Source organism: Larus michahellis, chromosome 3 (genome assembly GCF_964199755.1).
Source record: "Larus michahellis chromosome 3, bLarMic1.1, whole genome shotgun sequence".
Classification (NCBI taxonomy): Eukaryota; Metazoa; Chordata; class Aves; order Charadriiformes; family Laridae; genus Larus; species Larus michahellis.
In genome coordinates, this window is record NC_133898.1 from 90864415 (window position 1) to 90879961 (window position 15547).

Below are 15547 nucleotides of genomic sequence, written 5' to 3' on the forward strand. Positions count from 1 at the left end.
GCCGCGCTTCCCTTTGCTTCGCGACGTCGCGGGCGGGTGACGGCGCGCACGAAGCGGAAGCTGGTGCCGAGCGGCGCCTCCGTCCCGCGTCCCACGTGCCGCGCCGTCCCTGCTGCCGGCCCTTGGGCGTGCGGCTCCGCCGCTCTCCTCGGGCGCTGCCCGCGCTTTGGAGGAGGGTAGAGGAGGAGGGAGGATGGCGGCCGATCTACGGTTCCGCCTGGTGGAGCCGCTGCAGCTGGTGGCGCGCAGGAACGAGAAGAGCAGCGCGGAGCTGAGCAGGTTCCTGGCGAAGCAGGTGAGCGGGGCTTGGGAGGTGGTGCGGGGCTCGGCGGCGGTCCCCGGGCGCCCGCCTTTCCTTCCTCCCTCCCTGTCTCCCTCCAGATGGGTCTTGCAGGGCCCGCCATGGGTGGAAGGGGACGCACGGCGCTGCCTTTGCCCTCTCCCTCCCCGCGCCGCCATCTCCTGCCGGTAGCTTTGTCTGCTGGCCGCGCCGCCCGGCCACCCTCCCCGCCCCCTCGTCCTCCTCCCGCCCTGCGGGAGCTGCTCTCCGCTCCCTCTGTCTCCGTCTCTTTCTGTGTGGGCTTCTTGGGGTTTCTTCCCCTCCCCGCCCCTTTCGGGGTCGTGCGAGGGGAGCCCCATGAGGCGGGTTCTCTCCGGTCCCCTGGTACCCCCCTCCTGTTGCCCTTCCTGAGGAGGCATTTTTGCCCCGCAATTAAAATCTCCAGTATCTTCCATGTCCCTTAAGGTGATTCTGAAAGTGTGACAGCGAGAGATGGCATGTTATTAACAAGCACCGAGACGGTATCTAGTCCCTTAGCTGCAGCATCTTGCCCTGATGCTATTTGCATGTCTTCTTCAATTGCCTTTAAACAGCATGTGGGGTAAAAAGACAGAGGACTGGATTTTCTAGAGTTTGCCGCTTTTTTTTTTTTTTTTAAATCAGTGGTGCTGGAAACATGTTCCTATTTTCGCTGGTTTCATGCTTTGTCTGCCTTAACTGTGAAAAGCACACCTGCCTTCTGGGAAAGTTGAGGTCTAGCTCATTTCTCCGCAATACTTGAAGATGTGTAATAATAGGATATCAACACATCAGATGTTACATTATTAATGCTTTTCATGATAGAGCTTTTGAAGCCCCTAAGCTGTGTACACACTCTGGGCCTTAAAATCCGTATTTCTGTTTGAGTGTCTAGGAAATGTCCCACTTTCTTGAAGATTGTATTTTTTCAGAATATTGGCATTCAGTCTGAATTACTGTCTCTTAGTTGTGCTTGGGGAAGGCATTCATACTGGTAATCAAGGTTCTCTGTTGGTAGACAGGTGGCTTTTTCTTCTGTCACTACAAATCATAGGATCAAAGTAAAATTGAAATGAATATATATATTCCTGCTTTGGAGAGTTGTTGCTAATTGGTGGGAAGCAGTGGTGAAGAGCTGCTATTCAAGAGAAAGAAACAGCTGAGAATAGAGATGGGGATGATGCGGATACAAGATGTAGCAGACAGATGGAGCAGTGAACCAGAAGTGAGTCACAGAGCTCTGAGACTGGGAAAGAGACTGTGCCCTTTCCCTTCTGGCAACTGTTTGGAGACGTACTTTGGGTTTGAAAGGTTTGCTACGTGGAAGTTATTAAACAGTGATTATATACAGAGAGTCTGGAACAGCACATTAATGAATAATGACACGTTCTTTTGAAAACTGAATTGCTATTTCTAAGCTCAGAAGCTAGAGATCTAGGAGTGTGTCAGGCTTATCTTGCTGCTAAACAACTGCTGGCTCCAGTCGTCATACCTGATTTCCTATGAGTTGCTTTGTATGTAACTTGGGAAGCACGCGTTCTGGAAATCTAGAACTCTCTTTGCTACACAGCTCCACTGTGTCTCTGTGGTGACTTATTTCTTCAGTATTCCAGAAGGGAATGGAACTTGCCCATAACTGCTAAGTTAGGAACAGTCTTTTGAGATTCATAGTAAGGTACCGTTTATGTGGTGATGGAAGATCTCGTTCCCTGTGCATCAGTATGTAATAGAAATAGAGCTTTTTCTGTATAGTATTTGTATACCGCTTACTCTGCAAAGGTACAGAAAATGTCTGTTCTTAATGAGGAAAATGGGATGAAAAGCTCTCTAAACCAGTCTTTGTTTCTTGCCTTTCTATTTTTTTAGATAATTTAAGAAAACAGTGTCTTCCTGTGTAGAATTCCAAATGCAGATTTTGTGCAAATGCATGTATTTTGGCTCCCTGTGATGGTGTAATACCAGTATAGCAGTTCATTAATGTGAAGGTTAAAATGCTAGTTGGAATAGAACTTTAGTGCAAAAATATCCTTATGAATTTCTGCCCTTCACACTTCCCACTGTGCATACATGGGAAGATAAAAAGACCTGTCCCTTTTGTATATTTCCTCTCTTTAGTTTATGGAACCATCTTAAGTGAACTGGAGATCTTGAGGACACCATTCTGTATCTGTTCTACTTTGTTGGCGTTTCAGCTTGGCATCCTTCATTTCGCCTTTAATTTTTCTATGTAGGAGTGAAAATTGTTTTAATAATAGCTCCAAGCTCTTATTTATAGGGTTTCGGTCTTAGTATTTGATGTTGAAAAGTGCCTTTATTCCTTTTTTTTTTTTTTTTTTTTTTTTTGGAAATGTAGGAAAAAGAGGTGACCTAGCTGTCCCAAATTCACCCAGCTACTTATTGGCTGTCAGAAAAATGTCCTGATGTCCGGGCAACTAAGGCAGGCTGGTTTTTTTTTCTGAAAATATGACTTTAGCTTTTTATTTGAAAGATTAATTAGGCTTCATGTCATGTAGCATTATAAATAAGGGAAGGTACATTGCACTTTTGCTTCCATCCTGGAGCGTATTCTTATCTCCTTCTGCTTCTCGGTTTTTGAAGAGCTGTGGTTTTTTGGGAGACAATATGTTAATAAGTACACTGATACAAAGTCAAAGAGAACATTCTTGCTGTCCTTGAAGGAGCGGTCTGTCCAACTCTATCAAATACAGTGTGCTGGAGGAGATGTAGGAAATTCTGGCTTGTTATGGAGGTAGTTGACGTTATCTTGTTTTCCTTGTGATACTGCGTATCCCCCTGCCTCTTTACGTTTCGTTTGGTTTGTTTTGCTTTTTCTTTAAGTGTGTGGGTTGTAAGAAGAGTGCAGGCTCATGTTTTGCTTTATCTTATCGAACTGGACAGCTGCCAAAAAGAGTGGTCCAGCTCTGTTTTCTTTTTGCCTGTTCCCAAGGCCAAGCCACACCTTTCTGTTGCTTCTCGTGTCCTGAACCTAATGAGTGTGCTGATGTGGAAAATCCGTTCAACTTTCCCACCCAGTGGAAGACTTTGGAAGAAGGATTAAATTAGATCATCTTGCCAAATTGATTGCTGCACAGTCATGCAGCGACTGAGATAATGTGTGAGGGAATGGAGCCAAGAACATGTGTTCCTGTGTTGGAGGGGAACAAGGATTTCCCACACATGGCTTTTAATGCCCTCTTACCCTTTAGAAGTATCCCATTATTAAATCTATGTATGGTGTAACATTTTGTGGAAACGCCTGTGAGCCATGATCAGAAATGTGGCTTTCACATGGGCCCAGATTGTTCCTTGATGTGATCCTTTCTCTTAGTAATCTTTGGGTTTCGATTAAGGCAGTTCTTAATAGAGATTTCTGTACCTTGTGAGCACTAAGTAAATGTACTGTGCAGGCTGGGAAGGAGGTGTGCAACATGCCGCTAGAGAAGCAACTGGGATCCTGTTTGACTCCAGGTCTCACTCCTAGCTGTGCTTCTATTTAATGCCTCTTTCATTAAAAATACACAATGTGTGTATATACTTTTATATTTGGAGGAATGGTCTTTTGTGATGCTTTCTTAAAGCAGCTGTTTGGAACTGCAGGCGCAGATTTACTGTCCCAGATGCAAACTTTAGAATTAAACACTTTCAGATCAGCTGTCCTTCACTACTGATTGAGAAAGTTTGGTATTTCACAAAGCCACCTTTAGTTAAAAAACCCCTCTGACAGTATCTTCTTTTCCATAAAATTTTTAATTTAGACTCTGAAAAGCTCTGTAAACAAACAATGGTCTTTTTGTAGAATGAGAATGTTGCCACTGTGATTTTTTTGAAGAGTTCTCTATGTCCTAAGGGTACTACACACAGTGATTAAAAATCTGCTTGCTCTCACAAAATTGGTAATGGAATGGATTTGTTGTACAGTAGTCATGTAACTACAGAATTTTACTGTCAGTCACATTGTTTATTTACTATTTTATTTTTAATTGTTCCTTTTATTTGATATTGAAAGCTCTGGTTAAGAAATCAAGCACCCTGTTGTGCCTTGTTTGGGTAGCCAAAGATGTAATTGATTTTGAAATTGAAGGTTGCAGTTTGGTTTTTTTGTTTGTTTTTGTTTTTTTCAATGGAATTTGTTTTGTTTCCAGTTATTTTGAGCCTTTGAACAGCTTGTCAATCACTTTACCACTCAAAATCTGATCCCTTGTATTGAACAGTGTCTTCCTTGCTCTATGATGAATGCAGACCTTCATCTCCATTTTTAAATTTTTCATTTTTTAATTTTTAATGCTGCTCTGATAGATGAGAGGAAGATAAACTTATGTCTCATAAAAATAAACATGAAGCATGTAAGAAACTGCTTGGAATTAACGTGATGGTTTTGATGTTTGTAGTGTATATGCTGCAGTTTCCCTGATTTCTTAAGTGCTGTTAATGAATGTCTCTTCAAATTCAGAAGGAAACCCAAGGGACTTAAACAAGTATGCATGTATCTAGAAGAATGTTGATACTGGTATAACCCTATGAGGTCAGCCTTTCAAAAGCAATGTGTAGGACCTCTGTAGTTTATTTATCTCGTAACAATGAAACCATCCCATCTGCAGGCCCAGGAGCAGATTTTACCTGAGTAACAATAAGTGCAGGAGAAGCAGAAATGGCTGCAGGTGTTGCTAAAACGAAAGGTTACAGAAATCACAGAATATTTTTATGGGAGTTTAGTAAGTGCTTGTTTTGTTTGGGAAGCTGCCTTGCCTAGCTGTATGTACAACTGTTTGCGAAGAAAGATAAAATCGCCTTGGTAGCATAAGGGGAGAGGGGAGCATCAAAGTTAAGAGCAAAATCGTTAATTGTGCAAATTCATGATCCTGATTTTTCACAAGTCAAAATTACTTGTATTGCAGCATATGCTAAACATAATGGAAGTGGAGAGATGCTTCAATAATAACATGAACTCAGAGACCAGAGAAATGGGTTGTTGTTCTTCACTAACAAAGTTAGGAAGGTTGGGGGAGATATGAGTGTGTGTGTTGGGGAGGAGGAGGTGGGGGAGATGTCTTCTAAGTGTTGATTTTTTTTTTTTTTTTTTCCCTAGCAGATGTGAACATGTTTTCCGTCTACTCAAATGTCTAATATTTTGTTTTGCACTAAAAAGAAACATTTTTATATAAAAGAAAAAAAAAATTTCAGCGTCAGAACTGCAGATACATGCTGCTGGCTTGTCAAGAGCATTGTTCACTATAATTGCTATCAGAAATAAGGCTGTGATCATGATTGATGGAGTGCTTCTTTTTTGAAAAGAGATAGTGAATGTGATGCAACTTAAACTCTTTTTGTGGCTCTCGTGAGACCGAGCTGTTGAAATTGGTGGGAATTCTGTTAACAAAGATGTATTAGCAGTTATAACATTTTCCCAATTTTTTCCTTAAAAAAATACTAAGAATTATTTGCTTTATCTTTCAGCTGTAAAATATAATTTAGGATTTTGGGACTTTTTTGTAACTCCTGTTTAGTATATCATTCTGCATGTCACTCATTCTGTTTCCCAATTTTTTTTAAACATGGAGAGCTGTGTCAAGTAAGTGCTTCCATTGGGAATTATGGACTCCCTCCTGTTTTTTGAAAGATTTGTTCCTGTAAAATTCACTGTGAATCCTGCATGAATAGTTCCAAATAGTTCATTTCCCATTTAACCAGTTCTTACTTTCCATTCCTCTAGATCTGGACTCAGCAGGATCGGCAATGCATCCTCGATACTTTAGCACAGTTATTACTGGATAAAGAATGTACTCTATTGATTGGCCGTCAAGTTCGGCCAGTTTTGTTGGATTTGTTGGAAAGAAATGCAGAAGCCATTAAAGCTGGTGGCCAAATCAACCATGATCGGCATGAAAGGCTGTGTGTAGCAATGAGCAAGCTGGTTGCTGACCACCCTGATGTTTTACCGTGAGTAATACAACTTTTTGTGCAGTGTTTGAGCTTAGTGAGTATGTGCTTGTTAGTCTTCAGTGGTGATGAGAGGTGGTGTTACAGTTCGGATTGTCTCCCACAATAACAAATGTGTTCTGAATTGAAAGAATGGTTTAGAAAACACAAATCTTAAACACAGCTCAATTAAAATAAATTGTGTTGTAAGATTTATGTGACTTTCGTCTTAATGATAATCTTTTCAAAGAAAAGCAAAACAGCTGTCATGAAAATGGCTCACAACCAAAATCTCTGCATTTAAGATTAGAGTTGTAGGCCAGTAGAATACAAAGTTACATAAGTAGGAATCAGTATTACTTTTTCAGTAAACAGGAGCAATCAAAGAGATTTCACCAAAGGCAGTACTGTTTCCCCTTGATAATTAAGTAATGATTTCTAATGAGGTAAAAATATGCATTGTCAGCTGATTGCTGAAGTGGTTGTCTTTCCCAGGTGTGGACAAAGTTAAATATATGCCTTTGTTGTCAGTATACTGTCAGTTACTATGTCAGGACCTCTGTCCTGATGTTTTTATTAATGGCTGTTTTCCCTTCCTCCGGCTTAGATGTCTGTGTTCCATCTCTCTCTCTTTTTTTTTCTTTTTTTTTTTTTATTCTAAAGATTTGCTTTAAGATATTTTAAGAATACATCACCAGTTTTCCAGAGGCTTTTCCTGGAGAGCTCAGATGCAAACACAGTCCGGTATGGGCGCAGACGAATGAAGTTACGGGACCTCATGGAGGCAGCCTACAGATTTTTACAAAAGGAGCAATCAGTTTTCCGGGAATTATGGGACTGGAGTGTGTGTATTCCACTTCTAAGGAGTCATGACACTTTAGTCCGTTGGTAAGTTAAACCCCCCACATCTCCATTTAAAAGAGGTATCTGTGTCTTGAATTGTATTTAACAATGTTCACATGCAAGTAGAAAAGAATCTTCAAATAATACCAGAAGAATCTGTACCAGTGGTATCTGTACCTGTCCTTCTTACCTGATCTTTTGAAAGTTGTAGTGATCTATCTTAGAGTGAAACTCAGACTAGCTCCTAGTCATGATTAAAGCTACAGTCCTGAGAATCTTTTCAAATAACTTCAGTTATCCAAGTTGGATTCATGGGAGGTCGTAAATTTATCACTTCACCTCTACTGTAAACCTGTTGGTGTGTTGCCTGCATTCTAGCATGTTATGCTAGAAAAAAGTAGAGATTAATCTAGTCTCACTCCAACTTATATTACAATGATATATTATACTACTCTACATTGAGACACTATTAATGAGTTGGGTTTTTTCTTTTCTATTGCTTTTATATAGACATCTCAGTCACTGTAAATCTTGACTTATTGAAGCTATGCCTCCTAACTGGCGCCATTGCAGACTTTGCATGTAGTTTTGGGTCAGATGCTTTATGTTAGGTGTTTGCCTGCAGGGCTTCAACCTAGTCATGTGATCTACCTTATTTATGTGAGGAGTAGTAGTATTGATAGAGCCTTTTATTTATTTAAGAAAAGGTCTTTATTTTTTAAAAACACAAATTCAGAGTTATGTTGGTAACATGCAACTTTAAAATAAGATGTATAATTTAGGAAGGACAGGAACAAGAGTGTTGTCAAATCTATCAGCCATTTATGAAGCTCTTCAGGATGACATGCACTTAGATAGTCTTAGAAAAAAGAAATAGAATTTCTAATTCATTGACTGGAATTGGTTTACCTGGTGTTCAGCTAATAATCTTAAGTAAATGAATGACCTGACTTTTTTAAATTTTGTCCTGAACCAATCTTTTTCTGGCAACTGTTCCCCACCCCCCGATCTCCTCCCCCAAGCTCGTTGAAAGCTTTGTTTTTGTAAGGTAAAAACAGTGGTATAATAACTGAAGTGTCTTTTATGGTTTGTATTAAATACCCTTTTGTTGTGAGACAGCTTTATGTAGTAATTAAGTCAAGACTTGGGAGTTGTCGGCTTGTTTTGGCACTGAGTCTTGAGGTCATTGTGTTAGGTTTATTTTAGAAATAGCATGAGATAGAAAGCAATTTTGAAAGGAAAATGGTAGGAGGAGAAGAAAAAATCAGGCAAAGAAAACCTGATTTTCATTGTCTTATATGTTTACCTTAATTTATTTGGGAAAGTGCTCTTTACTATGTATATAGTAAATTATAGCACTATATTCAGTCCTTCAGAGAAAGGTTAGCTAGTTGTTGTATTAATGATGAAGTATGCCATGATAGAAGTGCTTTTCTCAGTTCAGAGCGGTTTCTCTAACCTTAAAGAATGTTAAGCGTAGCACTAAAATAATTTCTATGAAGAAAGTTTTCTGCATGTTTTTACAAACTTGATATTTTGGTTTGCAATTGACAGTTGTCAAACTGAACTTCTTCAGACTATGTTTTGACATGTTTTGTTCTAAATATAACTTTTAGGTATACTTCAAACTGTCTTGCTCTGGTTACATGCATGAATGATGAGCATAAATTATCTTTCCTGAAGAAGATATTCAATCCTGAGGAGCTGATACATTTCAGACTAAAGTAGGAACTTTTAAAATCTTGAACACTTCTTGGTTTTGTTTATGGCTTTCAGTTGAGTTAATAAACATGGATTTCACAGGCTACTAGAAGAATCTCAGCTGCAGAGTGTGGAACAAGCCCTTGTTTTGGCCAATCCGGACTCCTCATTTTGGCAAAAGGAGAAAGAACTGCAATATACACAAGGACATATTGTGTCAGGTGACCTCTCTGCAAATGTGGTAGCTGTATGTGGTGTTGTGCTGCCTCGACTACAGCTTGTTTCTGAAGAGCAGGTATGTAACCCAGGGTTAATTCTGTACCTTTTAAAAATTTATTTTTTGTTAAGAATCCCTAGATGCAGTTAACTGACTTTATTTCCTGCTTAAATAGTGTTGAGATATTACGGGTAACGTGTGTATCTTTTACCTTTCTTGATGTGTACTATAAGCTAGTGTTGCATAATACAGACACTGCAAAGAAGCTCTGCAGTGGAATGAAGCAACGAAGGTGTAGTAGTGTTGTTCATTTTATCTTCATGTGGCGGTTCTTAAGAATATACTACAAAAGAATGTTCAGCCTTACATAGTATCTCCAGTCCAAGTTAGGGTGGTATTACATAGCTGAGTAAAGCCAGGATCTGGCACAGTTGCTTTTGCCTACATGAAGTAGTTTTATGTGCTATACAGACATCTTATAAACAGCCTTTCTGCAAGCATACTATTAGTTCTTCTCTTAAAACAAAAGAAAACAAGGCTGCTGCTTACTCTTCTAGAAGGCAGAAAAAGGGGAGAGGAAGTGAGCAAGAAGTTACCTTCTCCACCGGAATGAAGTGTAATGCAGAATGTAGTGCCTTATAGTTTTAGGAAGTCCATCAAAGGCATAAACATTTTTGAGCAAACAGTATTTAACCTTTTTTCTCTTGAGATGCTGTTCATCTTGAACTGTTCAGGTTTTTCTTTGTAGCTGCAGCCAGTATTCTTGACTGTTTTTATCATTTAGGTACAGTTTTAGTTTTAGCTCTTGGCTGTGTATTTCTATTTAATTTTGCAGTGCTGATCTGCAAATGAAGGAGAAAAAAATAAACGAAGACTACCACTGTCCAGAATTTCTTGAGTAGCAGAAGCAAGGAAAGAGGAATTTCCTCCCAAATTCTCCCCCCTCCCCCAACTTACGTAGTTGAATTTGCTATATTCTAGCTTTTTTTGTTTCTTAATAGGATTGAGGCTTGAAAGTATGGCTTGAAATTCATTGCAGCAGGGGAAACTGTAGAGCTGTTTAAGGAAATTCTTACTCCCATGACAGTGTCGCTGCTGCTGCTGTGCTGGCACTAGACCATGCTATAAACTGGATTGCTGAAAGGATAGGGAGGAGACAACTTCCCAAAAGGCATGCTTTTATTTTTTGAATAGCCACAGGTATTTCACTGATCTGGTACGCAGTGTAGTTCCGGTTACAGCTGAGGAGGTCTGATGAAGAGGTAGGAGCGAACTGTGAGGGAAAGCAGGTACTCTTTTAAAAACTAGCATTGTTACCAGAGGAGTAAGTGAAAATATATCTGAAAAGAAGATCAAATTTAAATAAAAGACCCTTGTTTCGGTGCAATATGGACTCTGATTTCTTTTCTCTGCATCTTTTGGCAGGAAACCACTAATTTTTGTGCTATATACTGATACATAAGTGACTCTAGGAGAGTCAAAATATATGACACTGTTTAATTACCGTTCAATAAACTATATTAATTGCATTTTGAATAAAATAAAAATGTTACTGAATTTCCCCTTTGTTTTTCATGCACTGATTTTAATGATCTTACGCTTTGGCCTGTGCAGAAAGAAGTAAATACAACAGTTAATATTCATACTTGCATCATCTGAATCTAACTGCTGTTTGATTTGTCCTGTGATTTGGATCCATTCTGATGACTTAATTTCACTTATGTTGCAAATTGTGTTTGATTGACATGTGTTATGATTGAATAGTTACTATGTCTGTACTGACAACTTAGTGTGAACTCCCTTTGGGAACAAATTGTACATATACTTTATCAAGTGTTTCACCTATAATAGGTTTTTGATGACATCTATTTTAATGTCTGTCATTAAATACAACTTTAGAATCCTTTATTTTATTTGATATGTGTTGACAGATCTACAGGCCAAAATTTTTCTAGTTGTCAGACTTGCTTTCCTAATTGTTCTGTGTTGTACAACCTGTAAAAAACCAACGTAGTAACTTAAATTTTATGTTTGAACAGGAAAGTAACACCAGCCATTTTGTTTTGGTTGAATCTGCCTTCACAAATCTTCAAAACCTTGCCATTGCTGTAGCGTATCAGCGTCCTGTTTTATTAGAAGGACCAATAGGATGTGGCAAAACTTCTTTAATTGAGTATTTAGCAGCTGTTACAGGAAGAGTAAAACCTCCGCATATTTTGAAAGTCCAGCTTGGAGATCAAACTGACAGTAAGGTAACTGATGAAATTGGTTTATTGTTGGATGATCAGACATAATTTTTACTTAAAGCATTGACTTAATGTTCTAATAAGATAACGTTTAACTTTCCAAAGCCCCCAACTGTGTAGTATTGGTCTTACTATTGATGAGAATAAAGAAATATGATGAAAGATCAGTGTTAAGCTTCAGTAGGTTTTAAATTCTGTGCATAATTCTGCTGTATCTGTTTCATTCAACTTATGTTTTATCAGGGTTTTTCTATGTGAAAGAACCTGGTTGGTTATTTTTTTTTTAATTAAAAAATTTTGATTAGTAATGGAAAAATTATTCTAAAATGACTCAAGCTGGTGCCAAAGGCTGTATGGACACTTTTATTTCGTTTTAAGTGAGCTAATGTCAGTTTAATCTGATCCCAGTTTTTTGTGGTAAAGGTGAGATGAAGTAAGATCCTGCGATGTTGAGGATGTTGTACTTGCATAATAGTGATCTAGCTCTACCTGTAGAGGTAAAACCGGAAGTGAAGATAACTTCACATTCTTCTGGTTTTGCATATATAACTTTTGGGTTTGAATTGATTTATGTTTGGCTCAATTTATATTTAGTTTTCTAAGGTGTTTAGTATCTACCAGAAGTGCTATCTGAAGGTTTTTGTTAGCGTGCATAAATGTTGTCTTTACTTGCATAGACCAGCTGATTTCACTATCTCACAACTGTTCTCCACAATAGTATATTTTCATATACATGAGTAAGATCACCATATTAAGAAAAAGTAATGAAGTTCAAGGTCAAAATAAGTAGTAGTGAAACCATTAACTTAATTATTTAAGGAATGCTTAAATGTGGAAGTTACAACTTTATGGAGAAGCAACGCTTGACTGGTTTTGTATCTCTGAATAACTTGCTTTACAAATTCCTTTTACTAGCTTAGTCGCAGACTTTTCAAAAATGTAAAATAAGGTTCAGTGCAATCCTAGACAGTTTTGTATGTTCTGTTGTTGATTGTTAATTATGATGGCGCAGCTCTGTAAATTCCCTTCCAATTACCTGGTTCATTTTAATTACTATGTTTCCGTTAGATAACCATAGATGTGGAGGGGTTAAACTTTTTCTTTTTTTCCTTAATTAAAAAAAATTAATGCTGGGCACAGATTACCAGATGGATTGTTTAGTAATGTGGAAGCTAAGTAAGTGTTACTTGTATACCAACTTTGGCCATTTTTCTAAGTTTTTACTCTGAGATTTTAAGGGATGTAATGAACAGGTCTCTAATTTACTGATTGTTTCCGTCATAGACGCTGCTTGGTATGTATCGTTGTACAGATGTACCAGGGGAGTTTGTATGGCAACCTGGAACCTTGACACAAGCTGTTACCAAAGGTCATTGGATACTTCTGGAGGATATTGATTACGCGCCTCTAGATGTGGTATGTAGGTTTGTGTTTGCTGTAAGGTACTGGTCTTAAGGCCTGTACTAGCAATTTTTGGAGTCTAATCAACGTGAGTTCTGTAGCAGCATGCTGAAAATACTCTCCCTTTAAAAGGGGTTAGAAAGAATTAACCTGCCTGACTTCGTTCACATATTAGCATGCCACATTAGTTTTTGTCCTTGTTTTAGAGTAGTCATGACACTGCCACTGATGTCAGATTTCACTCTGAAGATTTGAATTGACACTGATTATGAGCTGTGTGTCTTTTAAATCATGTGTTAATATTTGAAAACAAATGTAGCCCCAAACACCACAGAATATCACCACTGTATTAGAGTGGTGCTGTTAATAAGATTTTATTTTTTTTTTTTTTAGTGTTTTGGTGTATGTCTTTTTGGTTTTGTTCTTTTTTCTTACACGTTTCTTACCTCTGGCTTGGATATTAAAAATGCCTTGTTACATTAAGCAGTATAGGTTTTAACAGCTCTCCTATTTTCAGCTCCAGAACGACTAGTTAGACTGTCATCCTTCCCTTTTGAAGTAATGGCTGCTGAAAGCATGTCTTCTGCAAGAACAACGTCGTAGAGATGTTTTGCTATATAGGCCTGCTGGACATTCTGCAGATAGCTGTTCTCCTTCATATCCATTCTGCAAAACATCCTTTGCGTGGCTAAATAACCTGACAGCTTGTTTATTGAGTTCTAGGCCTCTAAAATATAGGGAATTTATAAGAAAGCCAAGAAATACTGCTTGTGTATACTAGATGGTTTTTCACTGACGGAGGGTCATGCCCTTAGTTGCTTCTGTGGACTCAGCTCTCAGCTTGTTGCAGTCATCATAAACATGCCCTGAGTAGTATCCTGCATTCATCTCTCCCTTTCTTCAAGTCCTCCCTGCAGGCATCCTGCCTCCTTTCTCCACATCGAAGTCTCCATCCTTGCCTCCCTCTGTGGTGAGGGATCGTTGTGGGTCCTACCTTCCTTTTTTCCTTCCACCATTATTACTATCCTTCTGTGTGGAAGGTTAGATCTTTGAATAGATACCAAATTCTCCTGGGGGTAGCAGAGTATACACTGAAAAATGTTGATGTTGGAGAATGACATCTTTGAGATGCAGCTCATCTTAGTTCAGGCAGATAAAGAAAATAAGGCTTCTGATGCGAAAGTGTCTAATAATTCATTTGACAATTCAAAGTAAATAGTTTTGATTTGGACTTGCAGTGTAAAGGCCGTTGTTTCCATTCTCTTATCATTAAATCTGGATACAAAAGAAAGAAGACAGGTAAACATTACACCTATGACTTCCACTGCTGATTAAAATTACATTTGCAATTCCTGCTAGCATCACTTGGAAGCGCAATCTGTGGGAACAGCAGTTGCTGGCAATATGGTGCTCAGTGGAAGTGCTCTAGCATCTGAAGTGTGAAATGAGTGTGGATGGGTGTGCTGTCTGTTACAGCTTCACAAAAAAGAAAGTTTTATAAATTTTCTCTTCTTCTCCAGATCTCTGTGCTGATTCCTCTTTTGGAAAAAAAAGAGTTGCTGATTCCTGGTCGTGGTGACTGTTTAAAAGTAGCATCGGGATTCCAGTTTTTTGCAACCAGGAGGTAGGCTTGTGAAGTTAAATTAGGTTAAAAGCATGGATATCTTATTTTTAAGATAAAGAGAGAAAATGCAAGGTACTTGGGCGGGAGTATTTTAGCAATTTCCAATTAACAAGTGATAGAAGCTATAGAAGTTGTGTAAGGATTTTTTTTGCTTTAGAGCAGCCTTATATTACTACTAGGTGAATCCAGTCTTTGTACAGAAAGGTCACTTCAACAAGGCTGAAGGAATGAAACTTGCCAGGGGAAACCCTACAAAACCAAGCTCTTGCCAAAACAAAATACCACTCAGCAATTACTGTGTGAAGAAGGTTTATGATTGATATTCACAAGGTATCTTAAACTTGCTAGTTTTAACAGCATCCGTGTAAATTATTTTTTAGTTTTGCTGATCTTGGGGTAGTTGGTAGTCTAACTATTGAATGATTAGTTTTGGGGTTGGTTTTTTTTTTTATTCCATCTCCTTGAGCAGTTGTATACATGTTCCCTAGAAGATTTTTTTTTTTAAGAGTTTCATGAATAATTTAAGTGAACCCTGCATCTATAATAAGATAAAGTTACTTTATTTTGGAATCATGAAAAAAGAAATAGAAAAATTTTTAAGGAAATCTGATTTGTGAAAGTCTTGTGACAATACAGATATTTGTAATGTTTTCTAACTAGAAAAAGATTTAAGGTACTCTTCCTGACACTTTCACTGTTGTAATGGCTCATGCATCAGATGTCGGAATGTCTTCTTGTATATTAAGACATAATATTCTATCAAGATTAAAGGTTAGGATATCTAGAAGGGAAATAGTTACATGGTTTTCAAATTATTAGTAGTTTACTTCAAAGCCTTTAACAAATTTTCCTGGTTTTGTCTTCCTTCCACAAACTTGGTTTTGTTTTTTAATTATATTTCTCTGATCTATTTTTCTGGTATTGAGTCTTTTGGATTCAACTCTCTTTTGGTGGCCTCATTTAATCAGATTTTCTTCTGTATTTTTGGTCAACAGTTTGTATAGCAGCAAATTATAGTTTCCAGAGCAGATTCAGTAAGTCTGTTGCAGTTTCCAGCTGTGGAATAATACCAAGAAAAACCCAACAACAACCAAACAAACAAAAAAACACCAGGAAAAAAAAAACCCAAGCCACAAGCTGATTTATCAAATGCTTTGCAGGTGCAAGACTACTCCCACAGTGGGTATATCGCATGGCTACATAGTTACTTGTGCAGGAAAAAAAAAAATCCAAAACAGAACAATATATATGATGGAAAAGACCGTGAGCCTGAAGAATGAGGGGGAAAAAAATCAGGAAGG

General features: G+C 38.4%; 1 protein-coding gene across 1 annotated transcript in view; it reads left to right on the forward strand.

Annotated features, from left to right (window-relative positions):
* Nucleotides 1–22: 22 nt before the first annotated feature.
* The window catches only part of MDN1 (midasin AAA ATPase 1), a 105158-nt gene continuing 89633 nt past the window's right edge, over nucleotides 23–15547 (forward strand). Inside the window, exons 1-8 of the mRNA XM_074581141.1 lie at nucleotides 23–295; nucleotides 6009–6235; nucleotides 6878–7102; nucleotides 8674–8781; nucleotides 8861–9053; nucleotides 11015–11227; nucleotides 12506–12637; nucleotides 14143–14246. Of these exons, the coding sequence (XP_074437242.1) occupies nucleotides 194–295; nucleotides 6009–6235; nucleotides 6878–7102; nucleotides 8674–8781; nucleotides 8861–9053; nucleotides 11015–11227; nucleotides 12506–12637; nucleotides 14143–14246 (1304 nt within the window). The 5' untranslated portion in view covers nucleotides 23–193. The remainder of the gene's footprint in view (nucleotides 296–6008; nucleotides 6236–6877; nucleotides 7103–8673; nucleotides 8782–8860; nucleotides 9054–11014; nucleotides 11228–12505; nucleotides 12638–14142; nucleotides 14247–15547) is intronic.